Genomic DNA, 20,631 nt, shown 5'->3' with positions numbered 1-20,631 from the left:
TTACAGGCATCCGCCACCACACCCTAATTTTGTATTTTTATTAGAGGTGGGGTTTCACCATGTTGGCCAGGCTGGTCTTGAACTCCTAACCTCAAGTGATCTGTCCACCTTGGCCTCCCAAAGTGCTGGGATTATGGGCGTGAGCCGCCGTGCCTGGCCAAGGCCTCCTTTCTTTGATAATCTTGTGGAAGCTATCTTGTCCCTCATTTGTCTATCCTTCTGCCAGACAAACACCCACCCTCAGAGATGTTCAAACACACACTCACAGGTGTAGGACACGGGGTGGAGTGCTGTGAGCCCATTCTTAGCACAGAGACACCACGACCACAGGAAGAAAGGCAGGGGCAAAGGCTGCCTTCTCTGGGCACATTTCACTCCTCGTGGCCTTTTTTTTTTTTTTTTTTTTGAGACGAAGTCTCACTTTGCCACCCAGGCTGGAGTGCAATGGTATGGTCTCGGCTCACTGCAACCTCTGCCTCCTGGGTTCAAGTGATTCTCCAGCCTCAGTCTCCCAAGTAGCTGGGACTACAGCTGCGTGCCACCACGCTCAGCTAATTTTTGTATTTTTAGTAGAGATGGGGGTTTCACTATGTTGGCCAGGCTGGTCTCAAACTCCCGACCTTGTGATCCACCTACCTCGGCCTCCCAAAGTGCTAGGATTACAGGCTGAGCCACCGCACCCAGCCTTTTTTAAGACAGAGTCTCACTCTGTTGCCAGGCTGGAGTGCAGTGGCGCGATCTCAGCTCACTGCAACCTCTGCCTCCTGAGTTCAAGCGAGTCTCCTGCCTCAGTCTCCTAAGCAGCTGGGATTACAGGTGTCTGCCAGCACGCCCGGCTAATTTTTGTATTTTTAATAGAGAAAGGGTTTCACCATGTCGGCCAGGCTGGTCTGAAACTCCTGACCTCAGGTGATCCAACTGCCTTGGCCTCCCAAAGTGCTGGGATTACAGGTGTGAGCCACCGAGCCCAGCCCTCATTACTATTTTTTAAATGGTGGTCAAATATATGTAACATAAACCTCACCATCTTAAAGTATAAAATTCAAGGCCAGGCATGGTGGCTCACACCTGTAATCCCAGCACTTTGGGAGGCCAAGGAGGACAGATCATTTGAGGTCAGGCGTTCAAGACCCGCCTGGCCAACATGGTGAAACTCCATCTCCACTAAAAATACAATAATTAGTCAGGCGTGGTGGTGGGCGCCTGTAATCCCAGCTACTTGGGAAGCTGAGACAGGAGAAATGTTTGAACAGTGGGGGCAGAGGTTGCAGTGAGCCGAGATTGCACCACTGCACTCCAGTCTGGGCGACAGAGTGAGACTCTGTCTCAAAAGAATAAATAAATAAATAAAATAAAGTGTACAATTAAATGGTGTTAAGTACATTCACATTATTGTGCAACCATCACCTCTATCTAGATCCAGAATATTTTCATCACCCTAAAAAAGACCCGGTCCCCATCAGCAGTCACTTCCCATTTCCCCTCCCCCAGCCCCTACATCCACTAATCTGCCTCCTGTCTCTACGGATTTGCCTGATCTGAGCCTTTCTTTTCTTTCCTTTTTCTTTTCTTTTTTTTTTTTTAGACAGAGTCTTGTCGCTCAGGCTGGACTCCAGTAGTGCAAACATGCCTCACTGCAGCCTCGGCCTCCTAGGCTCAAGAGATCTTCCTGCCTCAGCCTCCCATGTAGCTGGGACTAGAGGAACATACCACCATGCCTGGATAATTGTTTTTTTGTTTTGCTTTTTGTTTGTTTGTTTGTTAGTTTTTTTGTAGAGACAAAAGGGTCTCACTTTGTTGCCCAGGCTAGTCTTGAACTCCTGGCCTCAAGGGAGCCTCCCACCATGGCCTCCTGAAGTTCTGGGATTACAGGTGTGAGCCACCACACCCAATGCGACCTGGACATTTCTGTAAATGGAGCCATACACTATTTGGCCTTTTGTGTCTGTCTGCTTTCACTGAGCATCATGTTTTCAAGGTTCATCCATATTGTAGCATTATCAGTGCTTCATTCCTTCATTCTTTTTTTTTTTTTTTTTTTTTTTTGAGATGGAGTCTCACTCTGTCGCCCGGGCTGGAGTGCAGTGGCCAGATCTCAGCTCACTGCAAGCTCCGCCTCCCGGGTTCACGCCATTCTCCTGCCTCAGCCTCCGGAGTAGCTGGGACTACAGGTGCCCGCCACCTCGCCCGGCTAGATTTTTGTATTTTTTTAGTAGAGACGGGGTTTCACCGTGTTAGCCAGGATGGTCTCGATCTCCTGACCTCATGATCCGCCCGTCTCGGCCTCCCAAAGTGCTGGGATTACAGGCTTGAGCCACCGCGCCCGGCCCCTTCATTCCTTTTTATGACTAATATTCATAAATAGATCTAGGCGTTTATTTATTTATTTCTTTATTTACTTATTTATTTATTTTTATTTTAGAGATAGGGTATTGCTTCGTCACCCAGGCTGGAGTGCAGTGGCGCGAGCACAGTTCATTGCAGCCTCGACCTCCCGGGCTCAGGGGATCCTCCTGGTTTGAGCCCCTAAATAGCTGGGACTACAGATGCAGGTCACCCTGTTCAGCTAATTTTTGTATTTTTATTTTGTAGAGAAGGGTTTTCCCCATGTTGCCCAGGGGGGTCTCAAACTCCTGAGCTCAGGGGATCCACCCACCTCTGCCTCCCAAAGTGCTGGAATTAGAGGCGTGAGCCACCACGCCCAGCCTTGGATCTAGGCTTTAAAGATTGGGATCTCCAGGCTGGGTGCTCATGCCTGTAATCCCAGCATTTTGGGATGCTGAGGCAGGCGGATCATTTGAGGTCAGGAGTTCAAGACCAGCCTGGCTGACATGATGAAACCACATCTGTACTAAAAATACAAAAATTAGACGGGCGTGGTGGCAGGTGCCTGTAATCCCAGCTATTGGGGAGGCTGAGGCAGGAGAATTGCTTGAACCTGGAAGGTGGAGGTTGCAGTGAGCTAAGATTGTGCCACTGTACTCCAGCCTGGGTGACAGAGCGAGACTCTGTCTCAAAAAAAAAACAACAAAAAAAACAACAACTGAGGTCTCATGTCTCATGACAGGGACAAGCCTATGCCTCTGCATAAAGCAAAATTCTGCCTGTGTCAACAGCAGTACCCAGTCCATAGCGAGAGCGCCATAAATGCTGGTCCGACAAAGGTGAATGAATGATACAATCTGGCTGGAGTTGCTGGAAACAGCTCGGGGGTGTCACACACCTGAGCTCCCACCCTGCATGCCTCTTACCAGCTGTGTGAACAAGGAGTCTCCCCGTCTTGTCCGTGCCTCAATTTCCTCTCCGTAAATGGGGTAAACCAGTAATTGTACCCAAAACTCCTTTGAACGTGAGCCCTAGAGAATCAGGCAGGGCGAGGTTCGAATCCCAGCTCTGCCTCTGTGCGTGACCTTGGGAAGCGACTTTGCCTCCTTGGGGCTCAGTTTCCTCACCTGTAAAATGGGACCGCCTCATTCTGGGGCGTAATGGGGACGTTTAACGCGGTTCCTGGGGCAAAGAGGATGGGAGGAGAGTCAGTGCCGTCTTCTCCTGGATGCGGTGGGTGTCCAAAAAATGGGCGGGGTGGGGATTTTAGACAGGTGAGCCCCCCTCCCTCGCGCAGCCAGAGGCCTCGGGCTGGCGGGGGCGCATGCGCAGAGCGGCATCGCGGCCCCTTTATAAGCACTGAGGCGGCGCTGGGGCGAGCGGAGCGCAGGGCGCAGGGGCTGGACCCGGCGCGGAGCTGGCTGAGCCGGAGCGCAGCGTCCTTTGTGCCGGGCGACCGCCCCGGGATGCGTCCGAGCTAGGAGCCAGGTGGGGGGTCCGTGAGGGGACCGTGTTGGCGGGGAGAAGACTTCGGGATTAGAGACAGAGCTTGGGATTAGGGAGAGGACATGAGACCAGGGAGAAGCCCCCAGAATGGGGAGGGGGGCTGAAGCGGGGGAGGGGAGCCCCGGGTTGAGGAGGGAGCGCAAACTGGGAGGGGGCTTGGGAATGTCAGGTGGACACACATTTGGGAAGGAAGGTTGTCCGCGGAATCCGGAGACAACCCCCCGGTGGGGAGGGGGCCGGGCTGGGGTGGGTCTCAGGGTTGGGGAGGGAGCAATGGGAAACAGGGCTAGGGGAGGGGACCCCCGAGTTTGGAGAGAAGAAGAGGAAACCCAGATACCGAACTGGGGACTCTGGAACAGGGCACCCCCGTATCTCAGCCGAGACACCCCAGGATTTTAAGTGGGGATTCCCAATTTGCGGATGAATGGAGGATTCCGGGCCGGACTGCAGTGGGGAGGGGGCCCCCCAGATCACCCTGTGCCCAATGGAAAGGTATCTACGCTGAGAGGAACGGCCATGGGGAAGGGGCGCCCTGCTGTCTCCCTGTCCTTTTGGGTCAGGTCCGTTCTGACTCAGGGAGGAGGTCCTGGGGGGGCCCCATCCCAACGTGGTTCTCCGTTATTCCTTTAGACCTTGGGTTGAGGTGTTGTCTCTTATCCCAGGGAACACACTGGGTGTCCCACGTGAATGTTGGGTGGGGGTCCCCTAGACTGCCCAGCTATGGATCCCCAGGACCTGTGAGGGATACCAGCTCAGAGCGGGGCTGTCCCCCAGCACCTTCACAGCCTTCCACCTCTTTACAGCATGACACAGACCCCTACCCCCATCCCCTTTGGTTCCACCTGTCCATATGGACACGTGTGGAAGCCCTGGCTTGGTTTGGGGGCACAGGCGCTGGGAAGTAAGGGGCTGGGACCCTAGGCCCTGTCTGGGCAGGAGCGACCCCCATCCCTATGCACGGGGCTTTGTTCCTCTCAGGCAGCATCAATGAGAAACAGCCAGGCCAGGGAGAGGGTTGGCTCTGGGCCCCAGCGGGGACGTGGGGCGGGGCGGGCAGGGAGGGGTGGGTGCACTGTGGGACCCCTCTGGGGACTATGGCTGATGGACATTCTGAAATCAAAGTTCCCCAAGGATATGGGGTTTTGTGTGTGTGTCCGCCCTGGACAGGCGGGGAGGGGGAGCATGCCCAGGGGTTCTAGGGTCCCCTGTGAGTCTGATGTGACTGTGGTTGTGTCTTTGTCAGAAAACTTGTGCCGATGGCCACATCACCATGTGGCAAAATGATGGGTGCCAATCGGTCACCGAGGCCACATTTATCCATCTCGGTTTGTGCCAGGGGCTGGCATCGCCGTGTGAGTGAGTGAGGAGCTATGTCTGAGGCTGTTCCGTTCATCAAGGGGTTTATGTGGGGGGGGGGGGGGCCGGAGCCTGGGGGGGTGTGTTTTGTGCAGAAGACACGCCGCCTGTCTTGTAAGTGCCCATATTGTCTCTCTTTGTTAATGTCACTGTGAATCTGTGTGAGTGTGTGTTTCCCCCGGGTCTGTGTCTGGGGTGTGTGGCTGTGTGTGTCCCGCTTGTGTATCTGGAGGGGCCAAGGGTTCTTTCCATGCGATTGGCAGTGTGCACCCTGGGCATGGGGGTGTGGAATGTGGTCTGTGTTCACAGTTGGGGCACTAACAGGGAAAGCTTGAGTAGCGGTTGAAGTCCCCAAGGGGCAGCCTGGGATCATGACTGAGCCAATATCCCTTTCTCCTCCACGGAGTTCCACATTCACACCCATGCACACTAATACACCCTGACTCTCAGGTCAGAAACACACACATGTGCACACAGCCCCCTGCCGAGGGTCACTCGGACGCACACACAACCACAGATCACACTAGGTCCCATGTGCTCCACCCGGTGCACGGAGCTGCTGCAGGCCCCCACACACAACATGCACACACCACATGGCACAACCGCCTGCACACCCTTGCCAGGACACAACACTCCGGACACACACCCATTCACACTCACAAATGCCCATTGGCAAACTCAACCTCACTCAGTGCTAACCGAGACTTGGGATGGGGGTGAAGGAGGGGACACACACATACACATACTCACACACACACACATTCACATGGATCTGAGCTGCCCCTCCTCCAGCACCCCGCAGGCCCCTGCTTGCATATGCATGAGGCTCGTACATTATTCATGAGGGCACGGGCCCCAGACAGCTGTGTAAATGCTCATCTCTGGCCGCCCTGGGGAGGAGGTATTTTAAGAGAAGGGTGTGGGTGTGTGAGGGTGCGAGTGGAAGGGAGTGGGAGGGTGTATGTGGGGAGTGTGCACCTGAAACTGTGTCTGTCACCATGTTGGGCAACCTCAGTATATTTTTAGTGTATACATGAGGCTTTGTGTCTAAAGAGCTGTTTTTAAATTTAACATTTCTAGGACTTTGCAAGTCTTAGGTCATTTCATCCTCACAGTAGCTGTAGGCAGTACTTGCTGGATAATCTCCATTTTACAGGTGGGGAAACTGAGGCATAGAGAGATGGAAGCAGCTAGTCCTGGATTAGAAGCAGGGCTATCTGGATGTAGTCTGACCTCTTAACGGGGTGTGTGTGTGTGTGTGCGCGCGTGTGTGTGTGACAGAGAGAGAGAGAGAGAAAGAGAGAATTCTCTGGCCTTGTCCATTCCTAAGGCCCTGCTGGGGGCAGGTGCAACCTGGAGTCCTGTCTCTCTCTAATACCTGGCCAGGCCTAGAACAGCTATGAGGGGACCGCACACTTGCTTGGAGTTCCAAGGGGGAAGAAATGAGAACAGCCTGAGATGAAGGCAGAGGTTACTGAGGTTTACAAGTTGGTAGTTGGGAGCACCGGTCCAGGGTCTGGCCTTGACCTCTACCCTGCTGTGCAGCCTGAGGCAAACCTCTAGCCATCTCTGGTCCCTGAGGCATCCTGTTGGCAGGCAGGAGGCAGGGGTGGACCAGGTGGGCTTTGCCGCTGCGTTGCCGCCTCAGAGTTCAGCACCACGGACAGGTCCCAGGCCGGCCTCCCAGCCCAGAACTCTGGCAGCTGGGAAGGAGAACTGGGAAAGGGGACAGCTGTCCCCTACAACCTCCCCTTCTGGACTCTGTTCACACCCCTTCCTCAAGGATAATTTCTTATGGGGGCGGGGAGCAAGGGTTGGGTTTGCAAATGATGTTCTAATTTTCCATCTGCGCCCACCTCCTGAGCCCTGGTGAGGGGGATTGGCAGGGGTGGGAGGTTTCGGGGAGGGACCACCTCCCCAGGATTCCTAGTCTCTGGAAGAATGTGAAGTCAGGAAATGCACTGCTGTGTCCCAACGACTGGCTTTGCTCACAGTAGGCACTTAATAATTGTCCACTTTATCCCTATGGGTCCTAGCCCCTATAGGGAACTGGACCCACAATTGAAGTTTCTCTGTGGGCCTAAGAAGCATCTTTGTTGGGCTGTGTGAAGTCAGGAGGAGGATGGGTGGGCAGGGGTGAGCCCCTTCCTCCAGCTAGGAGTTGGCGGCTCCTCCAAAATCCCAGAAACCAAGAATAGAATCTTGGTGACAACCAAATCCTGGAATTGAAGCTGCGAATCGTGTCAGCCAGCAAACCCAGATTAAAGGATGGCTTAGAGGCCAGCCTGCTGCCTGGACTGGGGATGCTGGGAGGACTGGGACGGACTGCTGCCCTCTAGGAGCCACCAGTCTGATGGAGGAGGCTGACTTGAAAAATGGTATTTCAGTCTTGGCTGTGTTAAGGTCAGTAATAATAATAGCAGCAGCTAAAATGTACCCCTTACTGCATGAGGTAGTTCTAAGCATTTTATATATATTGACTCATCCATTCCTTTCAACCACCTGATGTTATCCCCATCTGATCCACAGAGAAAGTAAGGCACAGAGAAGGTAAGCAACTTGTCCAAGATCACACACAAGGAACAGTCAATTGATCTGGAATCAAATCAATTCCAGATTTGATTCACGATAGCACCCAGGCTTCTGACCACAGACTTCATTGCTTAGATTGTTTTTTGTTGTTTTGTTTTGTTTTCTTTTCAGACAGTTTTGTGCTGTCACCCAGGCTGGAGTGTGGTGGTGCGATCATAGCTCACTGCAGCCTTGAACTCCTGGGCTCAAGGAATCCTCCCACCTCAGCCTCCTGAGTAGCTGGGACCAAAAGTGTGCACCACCAGGCCCAGCTAATTTTTTAATAGAGATGAGATCTCACTATGTTGCCTAGGCTGGTCTTAAGCTCCTGGCCTCAAGCAATCTTCCTGCCTTAACCTCCCAAAGTGCTGGGACTATAGGCATGAGCCACCACGTCCAGCCACTGCTTGGATTCTGAGGTCAAGTGGCCCTGAGTTTGAATTCTGGCTCAGCCCTTTGCCGGCTCCTTCTGTGACCTAGAATAACACGCTGGTCTCTCTGAGCCCTGGTTTCCTGATCTGTAGAGTGGGGGAGTTTGGTCCTGCCATGCTGAATATCTGGGAGGGTTGGGTTATGGCTCACTCCTCCCTCCCTTTCCATTTTGTTCCAGATCCAGTATGGGGGCCACGTTTGTCTGGGCCTTGGGCCTTTTGATGCTGCAGATGCTGCTCTTTGTGGCTGGGGAACAGAGTGAGTTGGTTTGTGGGGAGGGAGAGATTGGGGTCTGGGGGATGGACAATATGGGGCAGCTTTTGAATTCCAGAGCCTTCTCCTGCTGGTCTCCTGGCATGGGATAGAGAATAAGATGAGAATAGATTTTAAAAGGTCTTTGAACAGTCAAAAGCGAACAAGATACCTAAGAGGTTATTTTTAGTCATTGTCAGCAGAAGCTGGAGATTCCCGCCTCTCATGACTCAGGATGAACTGGAGAGAGACGACGAGAGAGAGCAGAAGAGAGGTGAGATGAGAGGACGACGAGACGAGAGAGATGGAGAGCGAGAGAGAGAGAGAGAGAGAGAGAGAGAAAGAAGGAAAGAAAGAAAGAAAGACAAGATAAGAGAAGAAAAGAAAGAAAGAAAGAAAGGAAGAGAAAGAAAGAAAGAAAGATAGGAAAGAAGGAAGAAAGAAATGAGAATAGTGCAGAGGTTGGATTCGGATGTCTTGCCAAGGTGGAGCGATGGAAATAAAGGGTTGGGGCTCTGGCTGTGTGGTCAAGACCCAGGTTTTAGAAATCCCCACATATCTTGGTCTGTGACCTTAGGCAAGCACTTAATGATCGTCTCTGAACTTCAGTTTCCTCAACTTCCCCCAAAGGAGACATAAGACATTGCTACTACTGGCAGGATGGGTGTATGAAAATCAAATGAGCTGATTGCTATACAAGTGCCTGTTATAAAGACAGTACTCCGCAAATACCATTTCCTTTTGGGAGGGGAGCGTGTCTCTTGCTATTACCTTTCAGAAAAACTGGGCTCAGGGAAGGAAAATGCCTCTCCCGGGGCCAACAGTGAGTCAGTGGCACTGGAGAAAGATCCCCATGTCCTTATAAAAACAAAGTTAGGGCGAGGCAGCAGTGGTTTATGCCTATAATCTAGCACTTTGGAAGGCAGAGCAGACAGATCACTTGAGGTCAGGAGTTCCCAGGCTAGTTGCCCACACACTGATGAAACTCCATCTCTACAGAAAATACAAAAAATCAGCCAGGGCCCGGTGTGCTGGCACCATGCCTTAACTCCCATCGTACTCGGGAGAGGCTGAGGCATGAAGAATCGCTTCGAACCTGGGAGGCGAAGCGGTCTGCGTGAGCCGAGCTCATGCCACTGCACTCCACCTGGGCACAGAGGTCAGACCCAAAAACGATAATAATAAGCTGGGTGTGGTGGGCTCACGCCCTATAATCTCAGAACTGTGGCACCAAGGTAGAGCGATCAGTTGGAAGTCCAGGAATTGGAGACCAGCTGGCCAGCAACATGCATGAAACTCGCTCTACTACAAAACGCACAAACTTAGCCAGCGTTCATGGGCCACGCACTGTAATCCCATGCCTACTTGGCGAGCTGAGTGCTTGATGGACTCAGGACGGCAGAGGTTGCAGGGTGAGCTGAGATCATGAACACTGCATACAGCCCTGGGGACAGAAGCGACGACGTCATCGCTCAAAAGAGCTATAGAATAAATAAACTAATTAATAATAATAATAATAGGGGCTGGGCACAGTGGCTCCATACCTATATCCCCAGCACTTTTGGGAGGCTGAGATGGCGGGAAGGACGCTTGAGGCCTAGGAGCTTGAAGCTGCAGATGAATTGTGATCATGTCACTTGCATTCAGCCTGGTCAGGTTTTAGAGGACTCCATCTCTAAAAGGGAGAGGTAATTTAGTTTTTTTTTTTTGAGACGCGGAAACAGTGGTCGCTCTTGCTTGGGCCCAGGGCTGAGGCAATGGCGCGGAGCTTCGGGCGTCGGACTGCAACTCCGCCTCCCAGCGTGCAAGCACGATTCTCGCCGGCTTCACGCCTGCCCGTGAGTAGCTGGAATTACAGGCATTCCGCCACCAACCCCAGCTAAGGTAGTTTTGTTATTTTTAGTAAAGACAGAGTTTCTCCATGTTGGTCAGGCTGGTTTCAAACTCCAAACCTCAGGTGATCTGCCCGCCTTGGTCTCCCAAAGTGCTGGGATTATAGGCATGAGCCATTGCGTCCAGCTACTGCTTGGATTCTGAGGTCAAGTGGCCCTAGGTTTGAATTCTGGCTCAGCCCTTTTTTTTTTTTTTTTTTTTTTTTGAGACGGAGTCTCGCTGTGTCGCCCAGGCTGGAGTGCAGTGGCCAGATCTCGGCTCACTGCAAGCTCCGCCTCCCGGGTTTACGCCATTCTCCTGCCTCAGCCTCCCGAGTAACTGGGACTACAGGCACCCGCCACCTTGCGCGGCTAGTTTTCTGTATTTTTTTTGGTAGAGACGGGGTTTCACTGTGTTAGCTAGGATGGTCTCGATCTCCTGACTTCGTGATCCGCCCGTCTCGGCCTCCCAAAGTGCTGGGATTACAGGCTTGAGCCACCGCGCCCAGCCTGGCTCAGCCCTTTTAAAAAAGATTTTTAAAAGAGGGAAATAGCAGTTCCTGCTTGGTTCTTGCCTCTGAGTCACGCCCTCTCTCCACCTTCTCCAACCCAGGCACACAGGATATCGCCGATGCCAGCGAAAGGGGGCTCCACATGCAGAAGCTGGGGTCTGGGTCCGTGCGGGCTGCGCTGGCGGAGCTGGTGGCCCTGCCCTGTCTCTTTACCCTGCAGCCACGGCCAAGCGCAGCCCGAGATGCCCCTCGGATAAAGTGGACCAAGGTGCGGACTGCATCGGGCCAACGACAGGATTTGCCCATCCTGGTGGCCAAGGACAACGTCGTGAGGGTGGCCAAAAGCTGGCAGGGACGAGTGTCGCTGCCTGCCTACCCCCGGCGCCGAGTCAACGCCACGCTACTCCTGGGGCCACTGAGGGCCAGCGATTCTGGGCTCTACCGCTGCCAGGTGGTGAGGGGCATCGAGGATGAGCAAGACCTGGTGCCCTTGGAGGTGACAGGTCAGCTGGGGGCAAAGGAGGGGCGGGGGGCTGGGAGAGGGAGGGATGAGCCTGGAGCCTACCCACCGAATGTCACCTTAGAAATTGCTCCCTGAGACCTGGCGTGGTGTCTCACACCTGTAATCCCAGCACTTTGGGAGGCCAAGGTGAGTGGATCGCTTAAGCACAGGAGTTTGAGACCAGCCTGGGTAACATGGTGAAACCTTGTCTCCACAGAAAATACAAAAATTAGCCGGGTATGGTGGCACATGCCTGTAGTCCAGCTACTCGGGAGGCTGAGGTGGGAGGAGGATCGTTTGAGCCCGGGAGGTTGAGGCTACTCCACTCCAGCCTCGATGACAGAGGGAGACTCTGTCTCAAAAAAAAAAAAAGAAAAGAAAAAAGAAAAAAAAAAAGGAAAGAAAGAAATCACCCTCTGAACAGGGATTCCCCTTCAGTTCTTCTGATAAAGTCATAAAGTCTTTATGGTGCCTGTAATCCCAGCACTTTGGGAGGCCGAAGTGCATGGATCAGTTGAGGTCATGAGTTTGAGACCTGCCTGGCCAATATGGTGAAACCCCGTCTTTAAAAAAAAAAAAAAATTAGCCAGGCATGGTGATGCATGCCTGTGATCCCAGCTACTAGGGAGGCTGAGGCAGGATAACTGCTTGAACCCAGGAGGCGGAGGTTGCAGTGAGCTGAGATCGAGCCACTGCACTCCAGCCTGGGCAACACAGTGAGACTGCCTCAAAAGAAAAAAAAAAATGAAGTCTTTATGGGTATGGGTACTATCTCATCTTTAACACCTCTCTTTTTTAGCTATGAGGGAGAAGTCTCCAGATCAGACTTCTGGGGGCCACAATATCTAGGCAGGATTTTTTTTGTTTCGTTTTGAGATGGAGTCTTGCTCTTGTTGCCCAGGCTGGAGTGCAGTGGTGCTATCTAAGCTCACTGCATCCTCTGTCTAGGCAGGATTTTGCTTGGAATCAATTTTATGGTTATCTGATTTTATGTAAGACAAAGGATACTGGCTTTCTATTTTGGCTTTCTATTTAAAATAGAAATAAAAAATTCCTTGTAAAACAAACAAGTTTTTTTCTAAGTGAGGCAATTTTTTAAAAGTAAGTTAATTAAAAATGTATATTAAATATTAAGCAAGAACAATTCTCAAATACCTATTTAACCAATTCCTTTATTAAATTCTTGTTGAGCTGCGTGTGGTAGTGCACACCTGTAATTTCAGCACTTTGGGAGGCTGAGGAGGAAGTGTTGCTTGAGCCCAGGAATTCAAGACCAGCCTGGACAACATAGCAAGACCCTGTCTCTATTAAAAACAAAACAAAACAAAAAAACAGGGATGGGGGCCCAGTGGCTCATACCTGTAATCCCAGCACTTTGGGAGACCAAGGCAGGAGGATCACTTAAGCTCAGGAGTTCGAGACCAGCCTGGGCAACATAGTGAGACCTTGTCTCTACAAAATTCCAAATTCCAAAACATTAGCCAGGCATGGTGGTATGTGCCTGTAGTCTTAGCTACTCAGGAGGCTGAGGTGGGAGGATTGCTTGAGTCCCAAGAGATCAAAGCTGCAGCGAGCCCTGATCATGCCACTGCACTCCAGTCTGGGAAACAGAGCAAGACCCTGTCTCAAAAATAATAATAATATGGCCGGGCGCAGTGGCTCAAGCCTGTAATCCCAGCATTTTGGGAAGTCAAGGCGGGCGGATCATGAAGTCAGGAGTTCAAGACCAGCCTGGCCAAGATGGTGAAACCTCTTCTCTACTAAAAATACAAAAATTAGCCAGGCATGGTGGCACATGCCTATAACCCCAGCTACTTGGGAGGTGAGGCGGGAGAATCGCTTGAACCCAGGAGGTGGAGGTTGCAGTGAGCCGAGATCGTGCCATTGCACTCCAGTCTGGGCAACAAGAGCGAAACTCCGTCTTAAAAATAATAATAATAATAATAATAATACAACTAAATAAGCCAGATGTGGTGGCTCACACCTCTAATCTCAGCATTTTGAAAGACTAAGGCAGGAGGATTGCTTGAGCCCAGGAGTTCAAGACCAGCCTGAGAAAGATGGTGAGACCCCATCTCTACAAAAAAATTTTTTTTAATTAGCAGGGCATGGCTGGATCACACCTATAATCCCAGCACTTTGGGAGGCTGAGGTGGGCGGATCACGAGGTCAGGAGATCAAGACCATCCTGGCTAACACAGTGAAACCCCATCTCTACTAAAAAATACAAAAAAATTAGCCCGGCATGGTGGCGGGCGCCTGTAGTCCCAGCTACTCAGGGGGCTGTGGCAGGAGAATGGCGTGAACCCGGGAGACAGACCTTGCAGTGCGCCGAGATTGCGCCACTGCACTCCAGCCTGGGCGACAGAGCGAGACTCCGTCTCAAAAAAAAAAAAAAAAAAAAAATTAGCAGGGCATGCTAGTGTGCACCTGTAGTCCCAGCTCATCAGGAGGCTGAGGTGGGAGGATCGCTTGAGCCTGGAAGGTTGGAGGCTGCAGTGAGCGAGATCACACCACTGCACTTCAGCCTAGGTGACAGAGGGAGACCCTGACTCAAATAAATGAATAGTCAAAAACTAAAAATAAAGAGCAGGGTTTGGCACACAGTAGATGCTCAATAAATGATTCAGTGAATGGATTGTTGTACAGCAAACATCCTGTGGACTCCTGCTGGGAAATCTGTTTCCCTTAACTTACATTGACCTTGGGCAAGTCCCTGATTCCTGTCTTGGGGCTTAACCTGCATACCCCCAAACTGTGAACTGGGGACACAGTGTCTCACCATACAGTTTATGGGGCCAACAAATCATCCCCTTTCAAAGGCCTTGTTTCTGAAAATTGACAAAAGCTAACAACAACAACAACAAACTGATTGGGGGTGAGGCAAGTGAATTCCACATCTAGGTCACTTCCATTTCATTCATTCAGCCAAATTCTTTTTGTTGTTGTTTGAGAAAGATTCTCACTCTGTCACCCAGACTGGAGTTCAGTGATGCGATCTTGGCTCACTGCAACCTCTGCCTCGTGGGTTCAAGTGATTCTCCTGCTTCAGGCTCTGGAGTAGCTGGGATTACAGGTGCACACAACCACACCTGGCTAATTTTTGTATTTTTAGTAGAGACAGGGTTTCACCACGTTGGCCAGGCTGGTCTCCAACTCCTAGCCTCAAGTGATCTGCCAGCCTCGGTCTTCCAAAGTGCTGGGATTACAGGCATGAGCTGCTGTGCCCGGACATTCAGCCAAACATTTATTGAGCACCTATTCTGTACTGGTCTCATGCTGAGGACACAAGGGCTCTCAGTAGGATAAGACGGAGCAAGGTGTTTCATTTCTTTGTCTTGTTCAGCCATTTCTTTCATCCCTAAATCAGAATTTGAATCACAGTGAGCCTGTTACTGGTGCTTCACATCCTGGCTTACATGTCACCTCCTCCAGGAAGCCTTCCAGGACCACATTTCCAGGCCAGGCAAGAACCACATTTGATCTCTTCCATTGCTGCCTACACTTCCCTATCAGTGCATGCACTTAATTCCTAAAAGGCAGAATCTGTCAGGCTTCTCCACACCTCCTGCCACCTCCAGGGCCTAACCCTGGGCATGAAGAGTGCTATCTTTGGAGTCAGATCTCTCTGAATTTGAATTCTGGTTCTGCTTCTTATTTGCTGTGTGGCCCTGGACCTGTCCCTCAACCTTTCTGACCCTTAGTTTCCTCCTCTGGAAGCAATCAGATTTGTTGTAAGAGTTCAATAAGATAATGCTTACAAATGCTTTTCTTTTTTAAAATGTTTTATTTATTTATTTATTTGAGATGAAGTCTTGTTCTGTCTCCCAGGCTGGAGTGCAGTGGCTCAATCCCGGCTCACCACAACGTCCGCCTCCTGGGTTCAAGCGGTTCTCCTGCCTCAGCCTCCTGAGTAGCTGAGATTACAGGCGTGTGCCACCACGCCCAGCTATTTTTTGTATTTTCAGTAGAGACAGGGTTTCACCATGTTAGCCAGGCTAGTCTCGAACTCCTGACCTGAAGTGATCCGCCCACCTTGGCCTCCCAAAGTGCTGGGATTACAGAAGTGAGCCACCACACCCGGCCATAAATGCTTTTCACATTGTAAATATTTGCTAACTTGTAACCCTTTATGGCCATTGTTATCAGTTTCCTCATCTGTAAAATGGGGGCATATGGATCTTGCTTCCCACCCTCGACCCACACTGTGTGTGGGTCTATTATTATCAGACAGGGGTGGGAAGTCATTCTGCAAGAGGTAGGTCTGTTCTTGAAGATTCCAGCATAAGTCGACCGCCCCCCGATCCTGGATGTTCCCCCACAGGTGTTGTGTTCCACTACCGGGCAGCCCAGGACCGCTATGCACTGACCTTCGCTGAGGCCCAGGAGGCCTGCCATCTCAGCTCAGCCATCATTGCAGCCCCTCGGCATCTACAGGCTGCCTTCGAGGATGGCTTTGACAACTGTGATGCTGGCTGGCTCTCTGACCGCACTGTTCGGTGAGGGGGATACACAGGGCAGGGAGATGAAGACTAGCCGATGGGGAAGGAGGTTCCTTGGGGGCTCCAGGAGTACACATCTGAGAGGGACCCTCCCCTTGTGTTATCAGGTATCCTATCACCCAGTCCCGTCCTGGTTGCTATGGTGACCGTAGCAGCCTTCCAGGGGTTCGGAGCTATGGGAGGCGCAACCCACAGGAACTCTATGATGTGTATTGCTTTGCCCGGGAGCTGGGGGGTAAGTCTGGAACTGGCAGGACACGGCCCCTCCGCCTCTCTTTGAGCCTCTATCATTCTCCCCAATTGGCATCCTCCCGGGTCCTTATGCAAGTCTCCTGTCTTAAACCTCTCTAAACCTGCAACCAAGACATGATCTCACCCATTTTCTGAGCTTTCCATGCTTCCCTGAGTCCCCCTCCGTCCCTTTGCCCCCTTCCTCTCTCTGATCCTCTTTCCCTCTCTGATCTCCTGTCCCCTGCCTGCCTCCCTGTCCCTACCTGCTTCCTCCTCTGTGAGCCCCCTTCACCGAGCCCCTCCCTCTCCTGAAGCCCGACTTGCCTGTGTGCCTGAGTTACTCCATTTGTAAAAAGAGACTTAGCTCTGCATGAGAGGTAAGGACAACGATGGTCCCGGAGCTGGACGCAGAGCTGCAGTTGTCACTGCCTCTTTTAAACACCACCCTAACGTCCAGGTGGGGACTATTTGGAGTTGGACCCACTTCCTGGGCTCCAGGGGAGGGTTCCCCAGCCCCCCTGACCTCCACCCGCCCCTCCCGCAGGAGAGGTCTTCTACGTGGGCCCGGCCCGCCGCCTGACACTGGCTGGCGCGCGTGCACAGTGCCGCCGCCAGGGTGCCGCGCTGGCCTCGGTGGGACAGCTGCACCTGGCCTGGCATGAGGGCCTGGACCAGTGCGACCCGGGCTGGCTGGCAGACGGCAGCGTGCGCTACCCGATCCAGACGCCGCGCCGGCGCTGCGGGGGCCCAGCCCCGGGCGTGCGCACCGTCTACCGCTTCGCTAACCGGACTGGCTTCCCTTCGCCCGCCGCGCGCTTCGACGCCTACTGCTTCCGAGGTGCGTGCGTCCCCTGGTGGCCGCGCCCCCAGGGCTTTCACTTTGGCGAAGGCCACGCCCCTGAAAGCCTCGCCAAGCCAAGGGAGAGACACATGGAAGCTCGCTTTGTGATAAGCCACGTCCCTGGGTGAGGGCCACGTCCCTGGGTGAGGGCCACGCCCCCGGGCGAAGGCCATACCCCTTACGACAAATCTTTCCCTAGGATCCCGGTCCTAGGGAAAGAACAGGGCTCCAGAGGAGGCTACTCTGCTGGGGTGCCATCTTTGCTGGGTGGGCTGTATCGCCTGAGGTCTGGAGGCCCCATAAACGTGAAAGACAAGCCCTTGGGTGGGGCATATTCTACCTAGAGACACGCCCATACACATACCCCCGTGGAAGAGATTACGCCTCAATTGGCCACCTCTGGGCTCCACACCGGGGGTGGGAGCAGGGATGACACTTGCCCTTGTTGGGGGACAGTGGGGACAGCCTTGGAAGGTGCAAGCATCACCCCAAAGGGGTCAAGTCCTCTAAGGAAGCTGCCCCAATCCTGGCACGGGCATACCATGCCCACTGGGCACCACCTGTACCAGGAGAGGATCCGTCACCAAGGTTGAGTTGAACCTCTCAACAGGCTGACCCAAGTTCATGAGAGTTGGACGCTGCCTGAGCTTTGCCCATGAGCCAAATTGTTGGGTTTTTTTTTCTTCTTTTGAGATGGAGGCTCCCTCTGTCACCCAGGCTGGAGTGCAGTGGTGCGATCTTGGCTGACTGCAACCTCCGCCTCCCGTGTTCAAGCGATTCTCCTGCCTCCACCTCCCGAGTAGTTGGGACAGGAATGCGCCACCACGCCAAACTAATTTTTGTATTTTTAGTAGAGACGGGGTTTCACCATGTTGGCCAGGCTGGTCTTGAACTCCTGACCTCAAGTTATCCACCCGCCTTGGCCTCCCTAAGTGCTGGGATTACAGACGTGAGCCACCGCACCTGGCCCAAATTCTTATAGCCCTCACTGCAGCCAGTTGACTCTGACCCTGACAGTGGCTCAGGTGGTCCCCAGCCTCAACGGTGGAGGTGAAAGCTTTATACTTCCCTCTCTCAGGCTGGGAGAATCTCAGAAACCACTTAGGAGAGACAGAGGTGCACAGGAGGCTTGTGCTGCAGCATGCTGGAAAGTGGGTAGACTTCAAGCAGAACTTCCCAGGCCACCCCTGGGCCTAACACAACCTCTTCTGCTTTCTCCCACAGCTCATCACCCCACATCACAACATGGAGACCTAGAGACCCCATCCTCTGGGGATGAGGGGGAGATTCTGTCAGCAGAGGGGCCCCCAGTTAGAGAACTGGAGCCTACCCTGGAGGAGGAAGAGGTGGTCACCCCTGACTTCCAGGAACCTCTGGTGTCCAGTGGGGAAGAAGAACCCCTGATCTTGGCAGAGAAGCAGGAGTCTCAACAGACACTCAGCCCTACCCCTGGGGACCCCATGCTGGTCTCATGGCCCACTGGGGAAGTGTGGCTAAGCACGGTGGCCCCCAGCCCTAGTGACACAGGGGCAGGCACTACAGCAAGTTCACACACGGAAGTGGCCCCAACTGACCCTACGGCTAGGAGGAGGGGGCGCTTCAAAGGGTTGAATGGGCGCTACTTTCAGCAGCAGGAACCGGAGCGGGGGCTGCAAGAGGGGATGGAGGCCAGCGTCCAGGCCCCAACCTCAGAGGCTGTGGGGAACCAAGTGGAGCCTCCGCTGGCCATGGCAGTCACAGAGATGTTGGGCAGTGGCCACAGCCGGAGCCCCTGGGCTGATCTGACCAATGAGGTGGATATGCCTGGAGCTGGTGAGTTGCTCTGGGGGAGGCGGGACCTACCTGGGGATCTGGAGGTGAGGGTGGAGAAGTAGCCATGGCTACACTCAGGATGAGGGAGGAAGCTCTGAATCCCAGCTGGGTACTCTGGCCTCAGAAGCCCCCTCTCCGTTGGGCCTGGAGTCCAACCAAAGGGGCTGCTGAGAGATCATTGTAATGACTGCCTTGATGTTGTTGCAGGTTCTGCTGGTGGCAAGAGCTCCCCAGAGCCCTGGCTGTGGCCCCCGACCGTGGTCCCACCCAGCATCTCAGGCCACAGTAGGGCCACTGTCCCGGAGTTAGAGAAAGCCGAGGGCCCCAGTGCCAGGCCAGCCACCCCAGACCTGTTTTGGTCCCCCTTGGAGGCCACTGTCTCAGCTCCCAGCCCTGCCCCCTGGGAGGCGTCCCCCTTGGCCACCTCCCCAGATCTCCCTATGATGGCCATGCTGCGTGGTCCCAAACAGTGGATGCTGCCACACCCCACCTCCGTCTCCACAGAGGCCAGTAGAGTTGAGGGACATGGTGAGGCCATGGCCACGGCTCCACCTTCCCCTGCTGCGGAGACCAAGGTGTATTCCCTGCCTCCCTTTTTGACCCCGACAGGACAGGGTGGAGAGGCCATGCCCCCAACACCTGAGTCCCCCAGGGCAGACTTCAGAGAAATTGGGGAGACCAGCCTTGCTCAGGTCAACAAAGCTGAACACCCCAGCTCCAGCCCATGGCCTTCTGTAAACAAGAATGTGGCTGTAGGTTTTGTCCCCACTGAGACTGCCACTGAGCTAACGGGCCTCAGGGGCATCTCAGGGTCTGAGTCTGGGGTCTTCGACACAGCAGAAAGCCCCACTTCTGGCTTGCAGGCCACTGTAGATGAGGTACAGGACCCCTGGCCCTCAGTGTACAGCAAAGGGCTGGATGCAAGCTCCCCATCTGCCCCCTCGGGAAGCCCTGGAGTCTTCTTAGTACCCAAAGTCACCCCGAATTTGGAGCCTCGGGTTGCTAAAGATGAAGGACCCACTGTGAATCCCACGGATTCCACAGTCACGCCAGACCCCAGTGATGCTAGTGGAATTTGGGAACCTGGATCCCAGTTGTTTGAAGAAGCTGAAAGCACCACCTTGAGCCCTCAGGTAGCCCTGGATACAAGCATTGTGACATCCCTAACGACCGAGCAGGGGGACAAGGTTGGAGTTCCAGCCGTGTCTACACTGGCCTCCTCAAGCTTCCAACCCCACCCAGAGCCAGAGGATCAGGTGGAGACCCTGGGAACATCAGGAACTTCAGCACCTCCTCATCAGAGCAGCCCCCTGGGGAAACCGGCTGTTCCTCCTGGGACACCGACTGCAGCCAGTGTGGGCGAGTCTGCCTTAGTTTCCTCAGGGGAGCCTACGGTACCGTGGGACCCCTCCAGCACCCTGCTGCCTATCACCCTGGGCATAGAGGACTTCAAACTGGAGGTCCTGGCAGGGAGTCCAGGCGTAGAGAGCTTCTGGGAGGAGGTGGCAAGTGGAGAGGAGCCAGCCCTGTCAGGGACCCCTACAAATGAGGGTGCAGAGGAGGGTGAGTACAAAGTCCCAGGACTCTGTCCAGCTATCCATGGTCAGGGCTTGGGGGGCAGGGGCTGGGGGAGCCCAGAGCAGAGAGGAATGGTTGTCCCTGAGGATCTGGAAGCTTTCTAGTGGGGCATGACGCTGGAAGTAGGAGCCTATCAGGTGGAGTTGAATTTCAGAAATGACATTGCTGGCAGAGGAACGAGTACTGGCAAAGGCCAGGAGATGAAGTAGCACTTGAACAATTTTGGACACAGAGCATACATCCCAATGAGCAAAATTTGAGAGTGGTGAGTGGCCAGGTGCGGTGCCTCACACCTGTAATCCCAGCACTTTGGGAAGCCGAGATGGGCAGATCACTTGAG

General features: G+C 53.4%; 1 protein-coding gene across 2 annotated transcripts in view; it reads left to right on the top strand.

Moving 5' to 3' along the window:
* Positions 1-3,712: 3,712 nt before the first annotated feature.
* Positions 3,713-20,631, top strand: part of NCAN (neurocan) — a 41,457-nt gene continuing 24,538 nt past the window's right edge. The window contains exons 1-8 of one of the 2 annotated variants that reach the window (XM_017852709.1): positions 3,713-3,813; positions 8,369-8,448; positions 10,927-11,328; positions 15,652-15,826; positions 15,937-16,064; positions 16,605-16,898; positions 18,126-18,713; positions 18,921-20,276. In XM_017852709.1, coding sequence (XP_017708198.1) covers positions 8,376-8,448; positions 10,927-11,328; positions 15,652-15,826; positions 15,937-16,064; positions 16,605-16,898; positions 18,126-18,713; positions 18,921-20,276 — 3,016 coding nt within the window. In that variant the 5' untranslated portion in view covers positions 3,713-3,813; positions 8,369-8,375. Of the gene's footprint in view, positions 3,814-7,116; positions 7,591-8,368; positions 8,449-10,926; positions 11,329-15,651; positions 15,827-15,936; positions 16,065-16,604; positions 16,899-18,125; positions 18,714-18,920; positions 20,277-20,631 lie in introns of those variants that run through there. The other variant, XM_017852708.1, reaches the window with a different exon arrangement.

Source organism: Rhinopithecus bieti, unplaced genomic scaffold, assembly GCF_001698545.2.
Source record: "Rhinopithecus bieti isolate Rb0 unplaced genomic scaffold, ASM169854v2 scaffold_34968, whole genome shotgun sequence".
NCBI lineage: Eukaryota > Metazoa > Chordata > Mammalia > Primates > Cercopithecidae > Rhinopithecus > Rhinopithecus bieti.
Note: the sequence above shows the minus strand (reverse complement) of the source record. Positions and strands in the feature narration are given on the sequence as shown.